The sequence below is a fragment of the Canis lupus genome, chromosome 35 (assembly GCF_011100685.1).
Source record: "Canis lupus familiaris isolate Mischka breed German Shepherd chromosome 35, alternate assembly UU_Cfam_GSD_1.0, whole genome shotgun sequence".
Lineage (NCBI taxonomy): Eukaryota > Metazoa > Chordata > Mammalia > Carnivora > Canidae > Canis > Canis lupus.
In genome coordinates, this window is record NC_049256.1 from 5,624,863 (window position 1) to 5,638,302 (window position 13,440).

At 43.6% G+C, this 13,440-nt stretch overlaps 1 protein-coding gene across 7 annotated transcripts in view; it reads left to right on the plus strand.

Moving 5' to 3' along the window:
• The first annotated feature begins 60 nt into the window (after positions 1-60).
• Positions 61-13,440, plus strand: part of C35H6orf201 (chromosome 35 C6orf201 homolog) — a 30,951-nt gene continuing 17,571 nt past the window's right edge. For all 7 annotated transcript variants that reach the window (XR_005384237.1, XR_005384239.1, XR_005384240.1 and 4 more), the window contains exons 1-2: positions 61-314; positions 8,987-9,185. Coding sequence is in view for 1 of the 7 variants with exons in the window: in XM_038584068.1 (XP_038439996.1) it covers positions 86-314; positions 8,987-9,185 (428 nt within the window). In the remaining 6 variants the exon portion in view is untranslated. The remainder of the gene's footprint in view (positions 315-8,986; positions 9,186-13,440) is intronic.

The following is a 13,440-nucleotide window of genomic DNA, read 5'->3' on the forward strand; positions in this document are numbered from 1 at the left end:
GGGCCATTGTGACCCTCGCCAGGGGCGCGTTCCAGGCCCCCCTGCACGCGCGGTCCGCGGGGCCCCTGCGCCGGCTCCGCCTCCGATGCCCGGTGCGCCCTCCCCGCTGCCAAGGCGGGTCCCCGCGGGGCCAGCCGCCCGCCCCCCTTCCACGCTGGAGCTTCCCCTCCTGGGCAAACCCGGGACCCCGAAGAGCTACGCGCAGCCTGAGGTTCTGCGTCGCACCTTTGAGACCTTGTCCAGCCTCCACAGGCTGCTGCCCAGTCGGCTCGTGGACACCCTCCATTCCTACAAGACGGAGGACAAGCAAGACTGTACGTGGGTGCAGCTGGGTGGGGCGGGGGAGGCTTCTTGGTGAGGGTGCACTTGATGTTGGTGCAAGCTGCCTCTTGTTTCAGCCAACAGTAGGAACCCACTCCTTTCTTTGAGAGACAGGGGAAGGGGGGCGAGAGGGCATGCCCTAGCAGGTGCGGAAGGGCAGGGGGAGAGGGAGAGAGTCTCAAGCAGACTCCCCGCTGTGCGCAGAGCCTTGATCTCACAACCTTGAGATCATGACCTGAGCTGAAACCAAGGGTGGGACACTCAACCCACCGAGCCACCGAGGCGCCCCGAGACTGACTCTCTCCACGGCAGGTGTGCTCCATCCTTGAGACCCAGGGCCCCCCTGCATGCAGAATATGCCACACGGGCCCCGGGCTCTCCGATTGAGCCCCACCATCACCCCTTCACATTGCTTTTCTCTCACTGGTCTTTGATGAACCCATAGATGTGTCACTCTTCTTTTGGCAAAGCTCACCTGTGGAAGGATGGGAAGTGGACTAAGTGCGATGTGACCACTAGATTTACAGGCGGAGATTTGATTTTGACACGAGTGAGGGAACTTCCAAGCGGAAGGTCAGGCTCTGAAGTTTCTTCCTTTGCTCTATTTCCTGCTGCTTCTGCCTCCGTTTGTAACGCCCTGGAGAGAAGCCAGATACATCCCCTGAAGATTATAAATGACCTTCCTTTTCTGGGGTTTGGAGAGTCCTCAGGGCAGGTGATAACTGCACTGATTCGCAGAACTGGGAGGAGCCTCGTCCTAAAGTGTTCGAGCTTCAGTGAAGGACAAAGGTGGCTGGTAACCGATTGTGCCCATGAACTTAAAAAAGCAAAGTAGCAGCTGCCACAGTGATTAAGACACAAGTCCGGGGGAAGAAGGCTTGATGGCAGATTTGTCCATTTGGATTGCGGGTAGTCCCTGGCGCCTGAAGGCACAGTGTTATGAATTGACCCCATCATCCAGGTCATACTAACGGTTATGTAAAAATAATCAAGGAAAACATAAGGAACGAACTACTAGAAGAGATAAATGTCATAGACAGGCAATTCACAGGATGAAATACAAATTATCAATAGGCGGGAGAGATGTTCAAACACTCTGGTAATCAAGGAAGTAAAAGGTAAATCAAGGCGATATTTTTTAGGCCATCATACTGGTCACATTTTGAAAGATCAATAATGATGGACACGCGGGGGAAATTAGTGCCCTCGCGATCATGCCTATTGATGCAGGCTTTTTCGAAGACGATTTGAAAGTCTTTGTAAAAATTTAAAATGTACGTTACTGGCTTAATAAATGAGGTGAGCTTGGCAAAGAGGAAGTAGAAAATAGTTTTCTTTTTTCTCACAGCATTCCCCTTTGGCCCATTCTGTGGTTCTTGGCTCATCACCTTTGAGTGAAATCATGAGCAGATCTCATAGCTCTCCTGGTCTTACTCAGATAACAAAAAGCCCACCCTAATGTCCAAATCCCAAACGCTTATCCAGAGTAAAACCTCTGTGCTCCCCACTGCTCCGGCCTGACGGAGACTCGGGCCGGGAGGATGCCTGGTGGCGCGGGAGGTTTCCTTGGAGGATCCCTCCATCCCCGCTCATGGGCTGCTGTTGGCTTGACAAGCGTGAGGGTAGGAAGAACTGAAACGATTTCCTTGACAGTGAAATATCAGGTTGTCACCTGTCATCCGTGCCTGCCTCTAGGGGTGGCAGCTTTCCAAAGCCGGCCTCTTCTTTCCTGGGGAATTGGTGGGTTCCCCTGCTGCAGGTGTCTCAGTCACTCACCCCCTGCTGATATGTCTCCTCCTCCACCCCCACCCCTGCCCCAGCTTCTGTCGGCTGCGCCCCCGATGTATTTCAGTGAAGATTGCTTCACCGGTGGACGGAAGCCCTCTTGACATCCTACTCAAGATGACTCAAGGCTAACCCCTTTCCAGGGGATCAGCACAGAGCTTGTAGAAAACCTGGCCCCCTGTCCTTCATACCTTCACCCACTTGGCAAAAGCATAACTGGCTCTCAGCACTGACCTTTGCCTCTGTGGCCACAGGCAGCTGTGGTCCTAGCCACTTATCTTGTGCTTCCTGAGCTGTGTCCCCAAAAATGATATGTTGAAGTCTTAACCTCCCAGTATCCCAGGATGTGGATTTCTTTGGAAATAGGGTCTTGAGAGACATGCGGATGTGATTAAGGTAAGGTCAGACTGGAGCGCGGTGCGTTCCTAATCTGACATGACTGGTCCTTGTAAGAGGGGGAAGGTGGCCACATGCCAGCAGAGGGAACGATTGCACTGATGCGGCTCTAAGTCAGGATAACACCAGGGATTGCCGGCAGGTACTAAAACCTAGGAAGAGGCAATGAGGAATTCTCTCCTGGAGGTTTCAAAGGGAACATGGGCCTGATGACACCTTGGCTTTGGAGTTCCAGCCTCTAGAACTGGGAGAGAATACATTTGTTGTTGTTGTTGTTGTTATAAGCCACCCAGATTGTGACACTGGTATGGCAGTCCTAGGAAAGGAATACATCGGGTGTTAGGGAACACAGCCCAGCTCCCCCGGGTAGTTCTCTTATTTATTTGTTTGTTCGTTTATCATTTTTTAAAAATTTAAATTCAAGTTAGGGGCAGCCTGGGTGGCTCAGTGGTTTAGCGCCGCCTTCGGCCCACGGCGTGATCCTGGAGACCCTGGATGAGTCCCACATCAGGCTCCCTGCATGGAGCCTGCTTCTCCCTCTGCCTGTGTCTCTGCCTCTCTCTCTCTCTCTCTCTCTCTCTCTCTCAATCTCTGTGTCTCTGATGAATAAATAAAATCTTTAAAAAAATAGCAAATTCAAATTAGTTGACATACAGTGTTGTATGAGTTTCAGGAGCAGAATTTAGTGATTCGTCACTTACATATAACACCCAGTGCTCATCCCAACAAGTGTCCTCCTTAATGCCCATCACCCAGTTACCCCATCCCCCCCACTCTCCTCCCATCCAACAACCCTCAGTTTGTTCTCTTAAGTATAGAATCTCTTATGCTTTACCTCCCTGTTTTTTTTTTAAAGATTTTATTTATTTATTTTATAGAGACTGAGAGTGAACAAGTGAGCAGGGGGTAGAAGGGGAGGGACAAGGACAAGTAGACTCTGCACTGAGCGGGGAGCCCATCACAAGGCTGGATTCCAGGACCCTGAGATCATGACCTGAGCTGAAATCAAGTCGGGCACTCAACTGACTGAGCCACCCAGGCGCCCCTCCCACTCTGTTTTTATTTTATGTTTCCTTCCCTTCCCCTGTGTTCGTCTGTTTTGTTTCTTAAATTCCACATATAAGTGAAATCATGTGCTGTCTGTCTTTCTCCGACCGACTTATTTTGCTTAGCATAATGCCCTCTAGCCATCCACGTTGTTGCAAATGGCAAGACTTCATTCTTTTTCCATATATATACATATATATATACACACATACCACAGCTTCTTTATCCGTGTTGATAGTGCTGCTGTAAACATTAGGGTGCATGTGCTCCTTCAAATCAGCATTTTTGTATCCTTTGGGCAAGTTACAATTGCTGGGTCTTAGGGTAGCTCTATTTTTAACCTCTTGAGGAACCGTTGTACTGTTTTCCACAGTGGCTGCACCAGTTTGCGTCCCCATCAACAGTGTAAGAGGGTTCCCCTTTCCAAACATCCCCACCAATATCTGGTGTTTCCTGAGTTGTTAATTTAAGCCATTCTGACTGGTGTGAGATGGTATCTCAATGTGGTTTTGATTTGTATTTCCCTGGTGACAAGTGATGTGGAGCATTTTTCCCGTGTCTGTTGGCCATGTGTAGGTCTTCTTTGGAGAAATATCTGTTTGTGTCTTCTGCCCATTTCTCGGCTGGATTTTTTGGGTTTTTTTGGGGGTATTGGTTTTGATACATTCATTGTAGATTCTGATTACTAGCCTTGATCTGCTATGTCATTTGCAAATATCTCCTCCCATTCTGTAGCTGCCTTTTAGTTTTATTGATTGTTTCCTTCACTGTGTAAAAGCTCTTCATCTTGATGAAGTCCCAGTAGTTTATTTTTGCCTTTGTTTTTCTTGCCTTTGGAGACATGTCTAAAGAAGTTGCTGTGGCCAAGGTCAAAGAGGTTACTGCCTGTGTTCTCCTCTAGGATTTTGCTGGATTCCTATCTCACATTTAGGTCTTTTATCCATTTTGAATTTATTTTTGTGTCTGGTTTAAGAAAGTGGTCCAGTTTGGTCTTTTATCCATTTTGAATTTATTTTTGTGTCTGGTGTAAGAAAGTGGTCCAGTTCATTCTTTTGCATGTTGCTGTCCAGCTTCCCAACACCATTTGTTGAAGAGACTTTTTCTATTGGATATTCTTTCCTGCTTTGTTGAAGGTTAGTTGACCATAGAATCGTGGGTCCTGGGTAGTTCTATTAAAGTACCTTCAGTCGCCAGCGGGAGGAGAGATTCTACATTACACAGCATTACAACTCAGTCTAAAGAAATCTCACCATGCCTTAAAGAATGTTTAGCTTTTTCTTAAATAGATAGGTATGTTGCGTGTAGGTGGGTAACTGCCACCTACTGGATTTTTCTCAGACTGTATGGCCTTAGGACAAAACTGAAACAACAGAATAGCTCACATTTTGACGTCCCATTATCTACGCATGACTTTCAACTTAGCAATTCCACTTCTAGTTAGTGTCCTCTAGAAATTCTCACACCTGTGCCTCAGATGCAGAAAGGAGTGTGTGCACTGAACCATTGTTTATAACCATGACAAACTGTAAAGAGCCTCTTGTCATTCAACAGCAGAATGACTAAATAAACAGATACACCCATATTGCGAAATACTATAAAAAAGGAAGGTGACGTTCAAATATTTACAAAACGCACTTTAGAATATTAATAAATAAGCAAAATAAGAAACAAAATTCTAAACAAAATAAGAAACAGTGATTCAATTTATACCCCAAAAGCCCCCAAACCTATACACCTGTACATACAAACATGTATGTACCTGCAGAGGGAAGAGTTCTGGAAGGAGACACATCGCATTCAGGCCGGCATCTACCTCTGGAGAAAGAGGAATGAAGACTTTCCCTTTGACTGTGTGCACTACTTTTCCATTGTCTGGTTTTATTTATTCCAATGGAAATCTTCTCATGTATCTTTGTAATTAAAACGCAGTTTTACCATTGAAAATGCATCCAGTGTTCATGTGAGGTTGGAGAAGCGGGTTGATTTACCATCAACCGGTGGTATTCCGATGATATGTTGATTTCAGTCTTGTTGCCTTAGCATCCATTGTAGACACTAATAGGTATCGATGCACCTTCAGCCACTGGTGGTGTTCCTGCCAGGGAAAAGCGCTGCTCGAGATCACTGAGGTTCCTTTGTCTCAGAGGTGCTGGGCCGTAGGGATTCTTGGCCGTGGTTGGAAAGCTGTTGAAAGTGCATGATCTAGACGAGGTGAATGGTATTGGGAGGTAGAAATGTTTCCTCAGAGTCCCATGTGTGCGCCTTGGAAGACCTGGGCCTAGAGCAGAATCCGGTCACTGAGGGGTCACTGAGGGGACATTAGCCTCTGCGACCCTGAATTCTTCACTAAAAGGCTGTTTCGTTTCCAGAACACCATTTTCAGTGATGGCCCTGAAGGTGCATCTGGAAGAGGTGACCCTGTTTCTCACCCGATCATCCGTCAGATTACGAATTCAATAATGGATTCCAGGGTCTCACTGCTATATGTCTAAAGCCTTCTATCTGGTAGAAATTTCACCTGACCTTAAAAATAAGTTTTATTTCTCCTCGTGCCCCCCATCTGCACCTGCAGGGAAGCTTGGCCTGCAGTAGACTATATTTGTTACCCAGGGCCATCAGAAAAAGAAAGAAAAAAAGAGCTGAAGATTTAGAGTTAGAAACCACAGGGTGGTTTTTTTTTTCTTGAATTTTAAATAATAGGACGTTAAATCATGCGAACAACATAAAATGAGAAATGAGGATCCATTATACCATATGCATTTAGATCTACCGTGCTCAGATAACTGCCCCCCAAACATCGCAAGCCTATGGGAGAGGCCGCCTTCCTCCTCCCAGCCCCGGTCCCAGCACAGCGGTGTAAGGAGCTATCCTGAGATGGCTTTAGTATCGGTTTTGTGACATTGAATACATTCTCCAAACGAGTTCTTTCAATGACTGGCACCAAACCAAAAAAGTAGACAATGGGAGGAAGTTTAAAGCTTTGGTATGTTGTTTTTCATGCTTAAGAAGATACCTCTCTTGGTTAATTCATGGCTTCCCTGCCCCTGTCCCCCAGGTACATTTGGGAGGTTGCTTAATTGGATGCAGAGAGAAGCAGGGCAGACAGGAAGAGTGATTTCCACGGAGTAAGGGGACTCAGAGGAGAGACCAGCGGGGGCAACTCTAGAAGCAGTGTGTGTGTACGGTTCACACGCCAGCCGGCCACTGATGGCCACCAAATCCATGACTTCCCATGTGCACATTAAAGAAGACCATTAGAAGGTGCAAAAGCAACAAATAATTTTAAAATCTGAAGTTGTCAGTTACCTATTTTTACTGCCTCTGGTACAAACACACACACATACACACACACACACACACACTGGCTTGTGGACTTGGCTCAGGTACTTGTGTACTTGATCTACGCTGATTTGTAACGTGATTACTAATTCATCCGCCAATTCTTCTGTCCATCCATCCACCCATCTAACATGTATTGCATTCTATACATTAAAATATGAAATACAGGAGCACCTGGGTGGCTCAGTTGGTTAAGCGTTGACCTTTGGCTCAGGTCATGATCCCAGGGTCCCAGGATCGAATCCTACATCTGGCTCAGTAGAGAGCCTGCCTCTCCCTCTCCCTCTGCAGACTCATGCTCTCTCTCTTTCACTTACTCTCTCTCTCTCTAATAAATAAAATCTTAAAAAAAATAAAAATAAGAAATACAAAAACCATCCAAGCAGCCCACAGTCCAAAATTTAGGTAAATTTTAGGTAATTTTAAGTAAAATTTCACTTATGAATTTATATTCAATATAATTATACTTCCAATAATTTCTTTTTTAAAAAAGTTTTATTTAAGTCATCTAATCGCTACACCCAACATGGGGCTCAGACTTACAACCCTGAGATCAAGAGTCACATGCCCTTCTTCTGACTGAGTCACCCAGGAGCCCCTACTTCTAATAATTTTTTGAGGGATCCCTATAGTTTTTGTGCTTTCGTTCAAAACCGGGAACTTGCTTATATTTTCAAAGGAAGCCATCAGTAAGACCTAGTTAAATATTCAAAGTGAATTCTGAGTTTTTATCTCATTTTGGTGCCCAGTACTAAATCCTGGAGAATATGAGAATTTGTGGTATTTTTCAAATGTTCTTCTCTCTTTCTGGTATCCCTGTTTGCTTACAGAAAGGATTTGAGGCAGTTTACAATACCAACATATGTGTATACAAGACAATAAAGAACAATTCATTCAAGATGAAAAAAATATTTTTAGCTGGATGTCATCAAATACTGAATTGGATTAATTAATTCAGTTTAATATTGACTTTGCAATTCTGACAATCAAAGCAAACCATATGCTACCCCTATTATGCCAGTGCCTGTGAGAGCTTCTGGGGGCCCAGCTGTGGGATCCTGAGCTAATACACTGCTTCTAAGAGCAGTACGAGGAAGCTGGCTGCGCCAGGCCTGAGACCCCTGGGCTGCAGCCCCAGATTCCAGCCCTGGTCACTTGGAAGGATTTTCAGGCCTCTAAGGATCAATCTATTAGTCATTACATCATCTAGTGAGATAGCCGAGCTATGGCCCCTTGGGTCACTTTTTGGTTCTTTGTGGTCTGAAGCCAATTAGCCTGCGTGGGAGGGACCATCAGTGTTTCAGTCTGAGAAACAAGGGAGGCTGGATGGGTTCTGGTCTAAGTTCTACGCAGGGTCCCCCTGAATCACTGGGGCTCAGCCCTCATCCTGTATTAGGTCAATGACCGTGCTCTTAGTTTCTACTGCTCCCAGATGGATTGCAGAGCCACGCGTAGTGTAGCCTGCACACTGGCTTTTGGTTCTTAAACCGTTACCAGCTGGCAGAGAGAGAAGAAGCTTACACTTCAGTGTAAATCAGCTACGTCACCAAATCCACCATGTAGTTCTACTGACTCCCTTTCTTTCCCTCCCTCCTTCCCTCTCTTCCTTCCGTCTGGTACCAGGACTATTTTGATGGAGGAAGCAGTATATTGAATTACATTCTGGCACAAGCTCCCGGTGCCGTTGAGATGAGCGATTTGGTCAGAGGCCAAATGAGGTCCATGTGAAGCAGTGGATGTGATGTCAATGCAGAGTCTGGCTAATATCTCTGAAGATAAAAGTAATTGTAGAGCAAATTGCCATTAATTTGAGAATCAGGCACAAATTGCTTAAATAGCTTTCAGTATTTATGGTGGTGGCAGCACATTGGTTCGTTTGTTCGTTCACTCATTCATTTGCTGTGCGTCTGTTAGGTGTCCAGGACCAGGCTAGGGCCTAAGTGTTGCTCAGCAATATTTTTGTGGTGAAGGAATCATAGAGCTCAATAGCAATTACGAGGTGGCATAGATATTCTTTCTCAAATCAGGGCCATGTTACTCTTGCTATGCAAAGATGGAAAGGCACACCAAATCGCACTAATGTTTATTCCCTTACCAGGTCAGAATCCTGAATTCTCTGGCTTAGAAAGGATCTTAGCACGACATCAACTTCCAAAAGAGATTAATGCGACCCCAAAGCCAAGTAGCATACCCCTGTGGAGAAGAAAATCCATCAACAATGCAAATCGTGGGTGGAAGAAATGCCATTTATGGAAAAAAAAAATGGAGGAGCCTCCAATGTCAACCATAGTTGTCAGGTAGGTGTCTAATTTTTGTCTGCCACCAACATATTGAGAAATATACAGGGTGACCAGACACCCCCTTTATGCCTTAGCTAAAACAATGACTTCGTGTCCTTTTTGAGGTATATGGTAAGCATGAAGACAAGTCTTGCTATGTAGAAGAGCACATAAGCCCCATCTTCACACACCCAGGTGTCTGGAGGAGCCCTCAGTGAGAGAAAACCCAGGGAGACAGGGACAGGTGTGAGCAGAGATCTAACAAGGCTGGAATGGGATTCTTGGAGGGACCCACTCATGGAGCTGTGGCACTTTCATGCTGCATGAGTCAGGAAGCACCAGCTCGCCCCAGCACAACCTGGGGCCTAGGACACAATAACATAAATAATAGAAACTTGGCTTTCTGTGTAGTCGACTGATAGAGATGGGAGCCGTTTCATGGTCTTGGAAAGAGGGGTGATGCATCAGATCTGAAACCTCCCTGGCCCGTAGGGGAGCAAGAGTGGAAGCAGAAGAGGAATGGTGGGCCTCAGACCAGGTGGTAACAGTGGGGTCGTGGAATTGCTTGGGTTCTGACACTAAAAGTTATAAGCTTTGGGAGCAGCTGGGTGGCTCAGTTGGTTAAGCATCTGGCTACTGATTTTGACTGGAGTCATGATCTCGGGGTTCTGAGATCAAGCCCCGTTTTGGGCTGTGCACTGAACTGGCTGTGGAACCTGCTTAGGATTCTCTCTCTCTCTCTCTTTCTCTCTGTCCCTCCCCCTTCATGTGCACATGCTCCCTCTTAAACAAACAAAACCCCCAACAAGTTACAAACTTCAGTTCCTTGGCAAATTATCTCTGTTGGTCTGCTTCTTTCCCTAATTATGCCAGACAAATGATGTTTCCATATTTGTTTCTTTAGTATCCCTGCATGTGTTGCTGTACCTTATCTAATAAAGAATTTCTACTTAGCACTTATGAGGTAACAGACACAGGGAGGGATTTCCAGCTCATGACTTTGCCTGTACTGGAAGCTCCCCCTGGGGTCATTGTTCTATGGAAATAATTTCCTTGTTTACTTGCCCCCCCCCACCCCCTGTATCCTCAGTGGCATACCCTGGCAATTTGGCTTAAAATCCATATTCAAAGAAGCCAAAGATACGTTATAAAATAATTCTCACTGTGGTATTTTCTTCTTGGACAATGCAAGGCATGACATTTGTATCCAGATTAAGGGTATAAATTATTTTAAGTAATGATTCCTGATGACTTGAGTTAAGATTATTTGACCACACTTTGGAGGGCTATAAAAAAAACAAAAGAAGAAAAAGCAATTTCACAATCATGGAAAGTGTATACACCTCAGTTTCAGGCCATAAATGTCTTGACATGAACTAACATATTTTAATTTACAACCTACTTTGTTTGGCTTCTGAAAAGATAGCCAGAGATTGTTAAAACATAAAACATGACATATTTATTCACATTTTCTTCCACAAACATTCATTTGGTATCCTTTAGAGCTAAGACTGGTAAAAGTAGGCGTCCTTTACTTGTTCTTACCGTCAGGGGAAAATAATTCAGTATTTTGTTGGCTATTGGCTTTTGCAGGTTACTTCTATCAGTTTGAAGAAGTCCATAACCATTGCTGGTTTGCTTAGTTTTCATCATAATGGACACTGAGTTTTGCCAAATGATTCCTCTATATCCATCAAGTTGATCAAATTAATTTTTTCCACTAATATGGTGAATTGTGTTGTTTTTAAAAATATTTTTAAAATATTGTTGCTTTAAAAATATTTTTATCAGTATCAATTCTACCTACATTTAGGTAGAATGTACCTAACACAAACTTTTCTATTTTTCCCGTGTTTTTTAGAGTGCAGTTCAGTGGCATTAAGTACACGCACGTTGTTGTGTAAACCATCACCACCATCCATCTCCAGAATTTTCCATCTTCCCAGACTGAAACTCTGTCTCCATTGAACACTAACCCCCTGTTCCCTCTTCCTCTGGCCCCTGGCAAACACTATTTTACTTTCTGTCTCTATGGCTTTGCCTAATCTAGACACCTAAAATGAGTAAAACCATACGGTACTTGTCCTTTCGTGTCTGGCTTATTTCACTGAGCGTGTTTTCAAGGTTCACCCACATCGTAGCCTGTGACAAAAGTTCCTTCCTTCTAAAGGCTGCATGAAAAAATTAAAAAAAAAAAACAAAAAACAGATAATTAAAAAAAAAAAAAAAAAAGGGATCCCTGGGTGGCGCAGCGGTTTGGTGCCTGCCTTTGGCCCAGGGCGCGATCCTGGAGACCCAGGATCGAGTCCCACGTCAGGCTCCCGGTGCATGGAGCCTGCTTCTCCCTCTGCCTGTGTCTCTGCCTCTCTCTCTCTCTGTGACTATCATAAATAAATAAAAATTTAAAAAAAGACAGATAATTAAAAAAAAATAAAGGCTGCATGCTGTTCCACTGTCTGTCTATAACACATTTTGTTTCACCCAAACAAAAAACTCCATTTACTGAAAAGATCATCCTTTCCCTATTGAATGGTCTTGGTACCCTCGTCAAATCATTTCACCATTGGCAACAACAACGTTTGATCGTGTACGCCAACTTTTATTCTGAATTCTCTATTCCATTGTTTATAGGTCTGCCCTTATGCCATACGGCACATCGTGTAGATATATATACATATAAATATTATTATTATATATCATATGGTATTGCTATTTATTGGAGGCCTAATATTTGGCATGTAAATGCTTATAACTGTTCTATCTTCTTGCTGTATTGACCCTTTTACCATTATGTCTTTATCTCTTATAGGACCTTTTTAGTCTCCTTTGTCTGATATTAGCATAGGCATCCTTGTTCTTTTTTGCTATTTGCAAGGATTATTTTTTTCATCCTTTCATTTCTAACCCACGTATGTCCCTAAATCTAAAGTGAGACTCTTGTGGGCATTATATAATTGAATTCTGACTGGTTTTATCATCCGTTCTTTCAGTCTATGGTTTTTGGAGTTTAATCCATTTACATTTGAAGTAATTACTAGTAGGGAAGTACTTATTTGGCCATGTTGTTTTATGTTTTACATATTTTTTTTGTCCCTCATTTCCTGCATTACTGCTTCACTTTGTGCTTATTTGATTTCTTGTACCGACACATTTTGGTTCTCTTTTCATTTCTTTTTGTGTATCTTCTAGGGGTTTTGTGTGTGTGTGTGTGTCTGTGTGTGTGGGTTGTGTGTGTGGTTACCATGGGGATTACATATAACATCCTATAGTTATAAAAATCTAGATTACAGATTATATCACAGATTATTAACTATATATATTTTCAAAAAATATTTTATCTATTTATTTGAGAGAAAGAGAGAGGGAGTGTGCAGGAGCAGGCAGGAGAAGAAGCAGACTCCCCATTGAGCAGGGAGCCCAACATGGGGCTCGATCCCAGGACCCAGGATCATGCCTGAGCCAAAGGCAGACACTTAACTGACTGAGCCACTCAGGCACCCCTATATATTTTTTATATCTGTATCTATAATCTATAACAAGTATCTTAAATTATTACCAACTTAATTGTAATGGCTGCTCCGACCCTCCATTTAGTTACTGATGTCACAAATTACTTTTATATATTACACACCCATTAACATAGATTTATAATTACATCTCAGGTATTTGTCTTCTAAATCCTAGATAAAATAAAAAGTGGAGTTGCAAACCAAAATTACAAAAATACTGCTTTTATATATGTGTATGTATTTACCTTCACCGGAGAACTTTATACTTTCAAGTGGCTTTGGGTTACTAGTATCCTTTCATTTCAACTTGGACACCATTTAGTATTTCTTTTGGGGAGCAGATACTGGTAATGAACATCCCCAGTTTTTGTATAGGAATGTCTTAAATTTTGCCCTCATCTTTGACAGGTAGTTTTGCCAGATGTAGAGCTATCATTTGATAATTGTTGGTTTGGTTTGGTTTTCCAGTATTTTAATATATCATCCTAACTGCCTTCTGGACTGCAAGGTTTTTGGTGAGAAATCTGCTAATCATTGTACTGGAGATGACTTTATGTGATGAATTGCTTTTCTCTTGCTGCTTTCAAGATTCACTTTTTGTCTTTGCCAGATCTGTTTATGTGTCTCACTGTAGGTCTCTTTGTGTTTATCCTACTGATGGTTCATTGAACTTCTTGGATTTGTATATCCACATCTTTCCTCAAATTTAGCCATTCTTTTTTTTTTTTTTTCTCCAAATAATCACCCTGTCCCTTTCTCTCCTC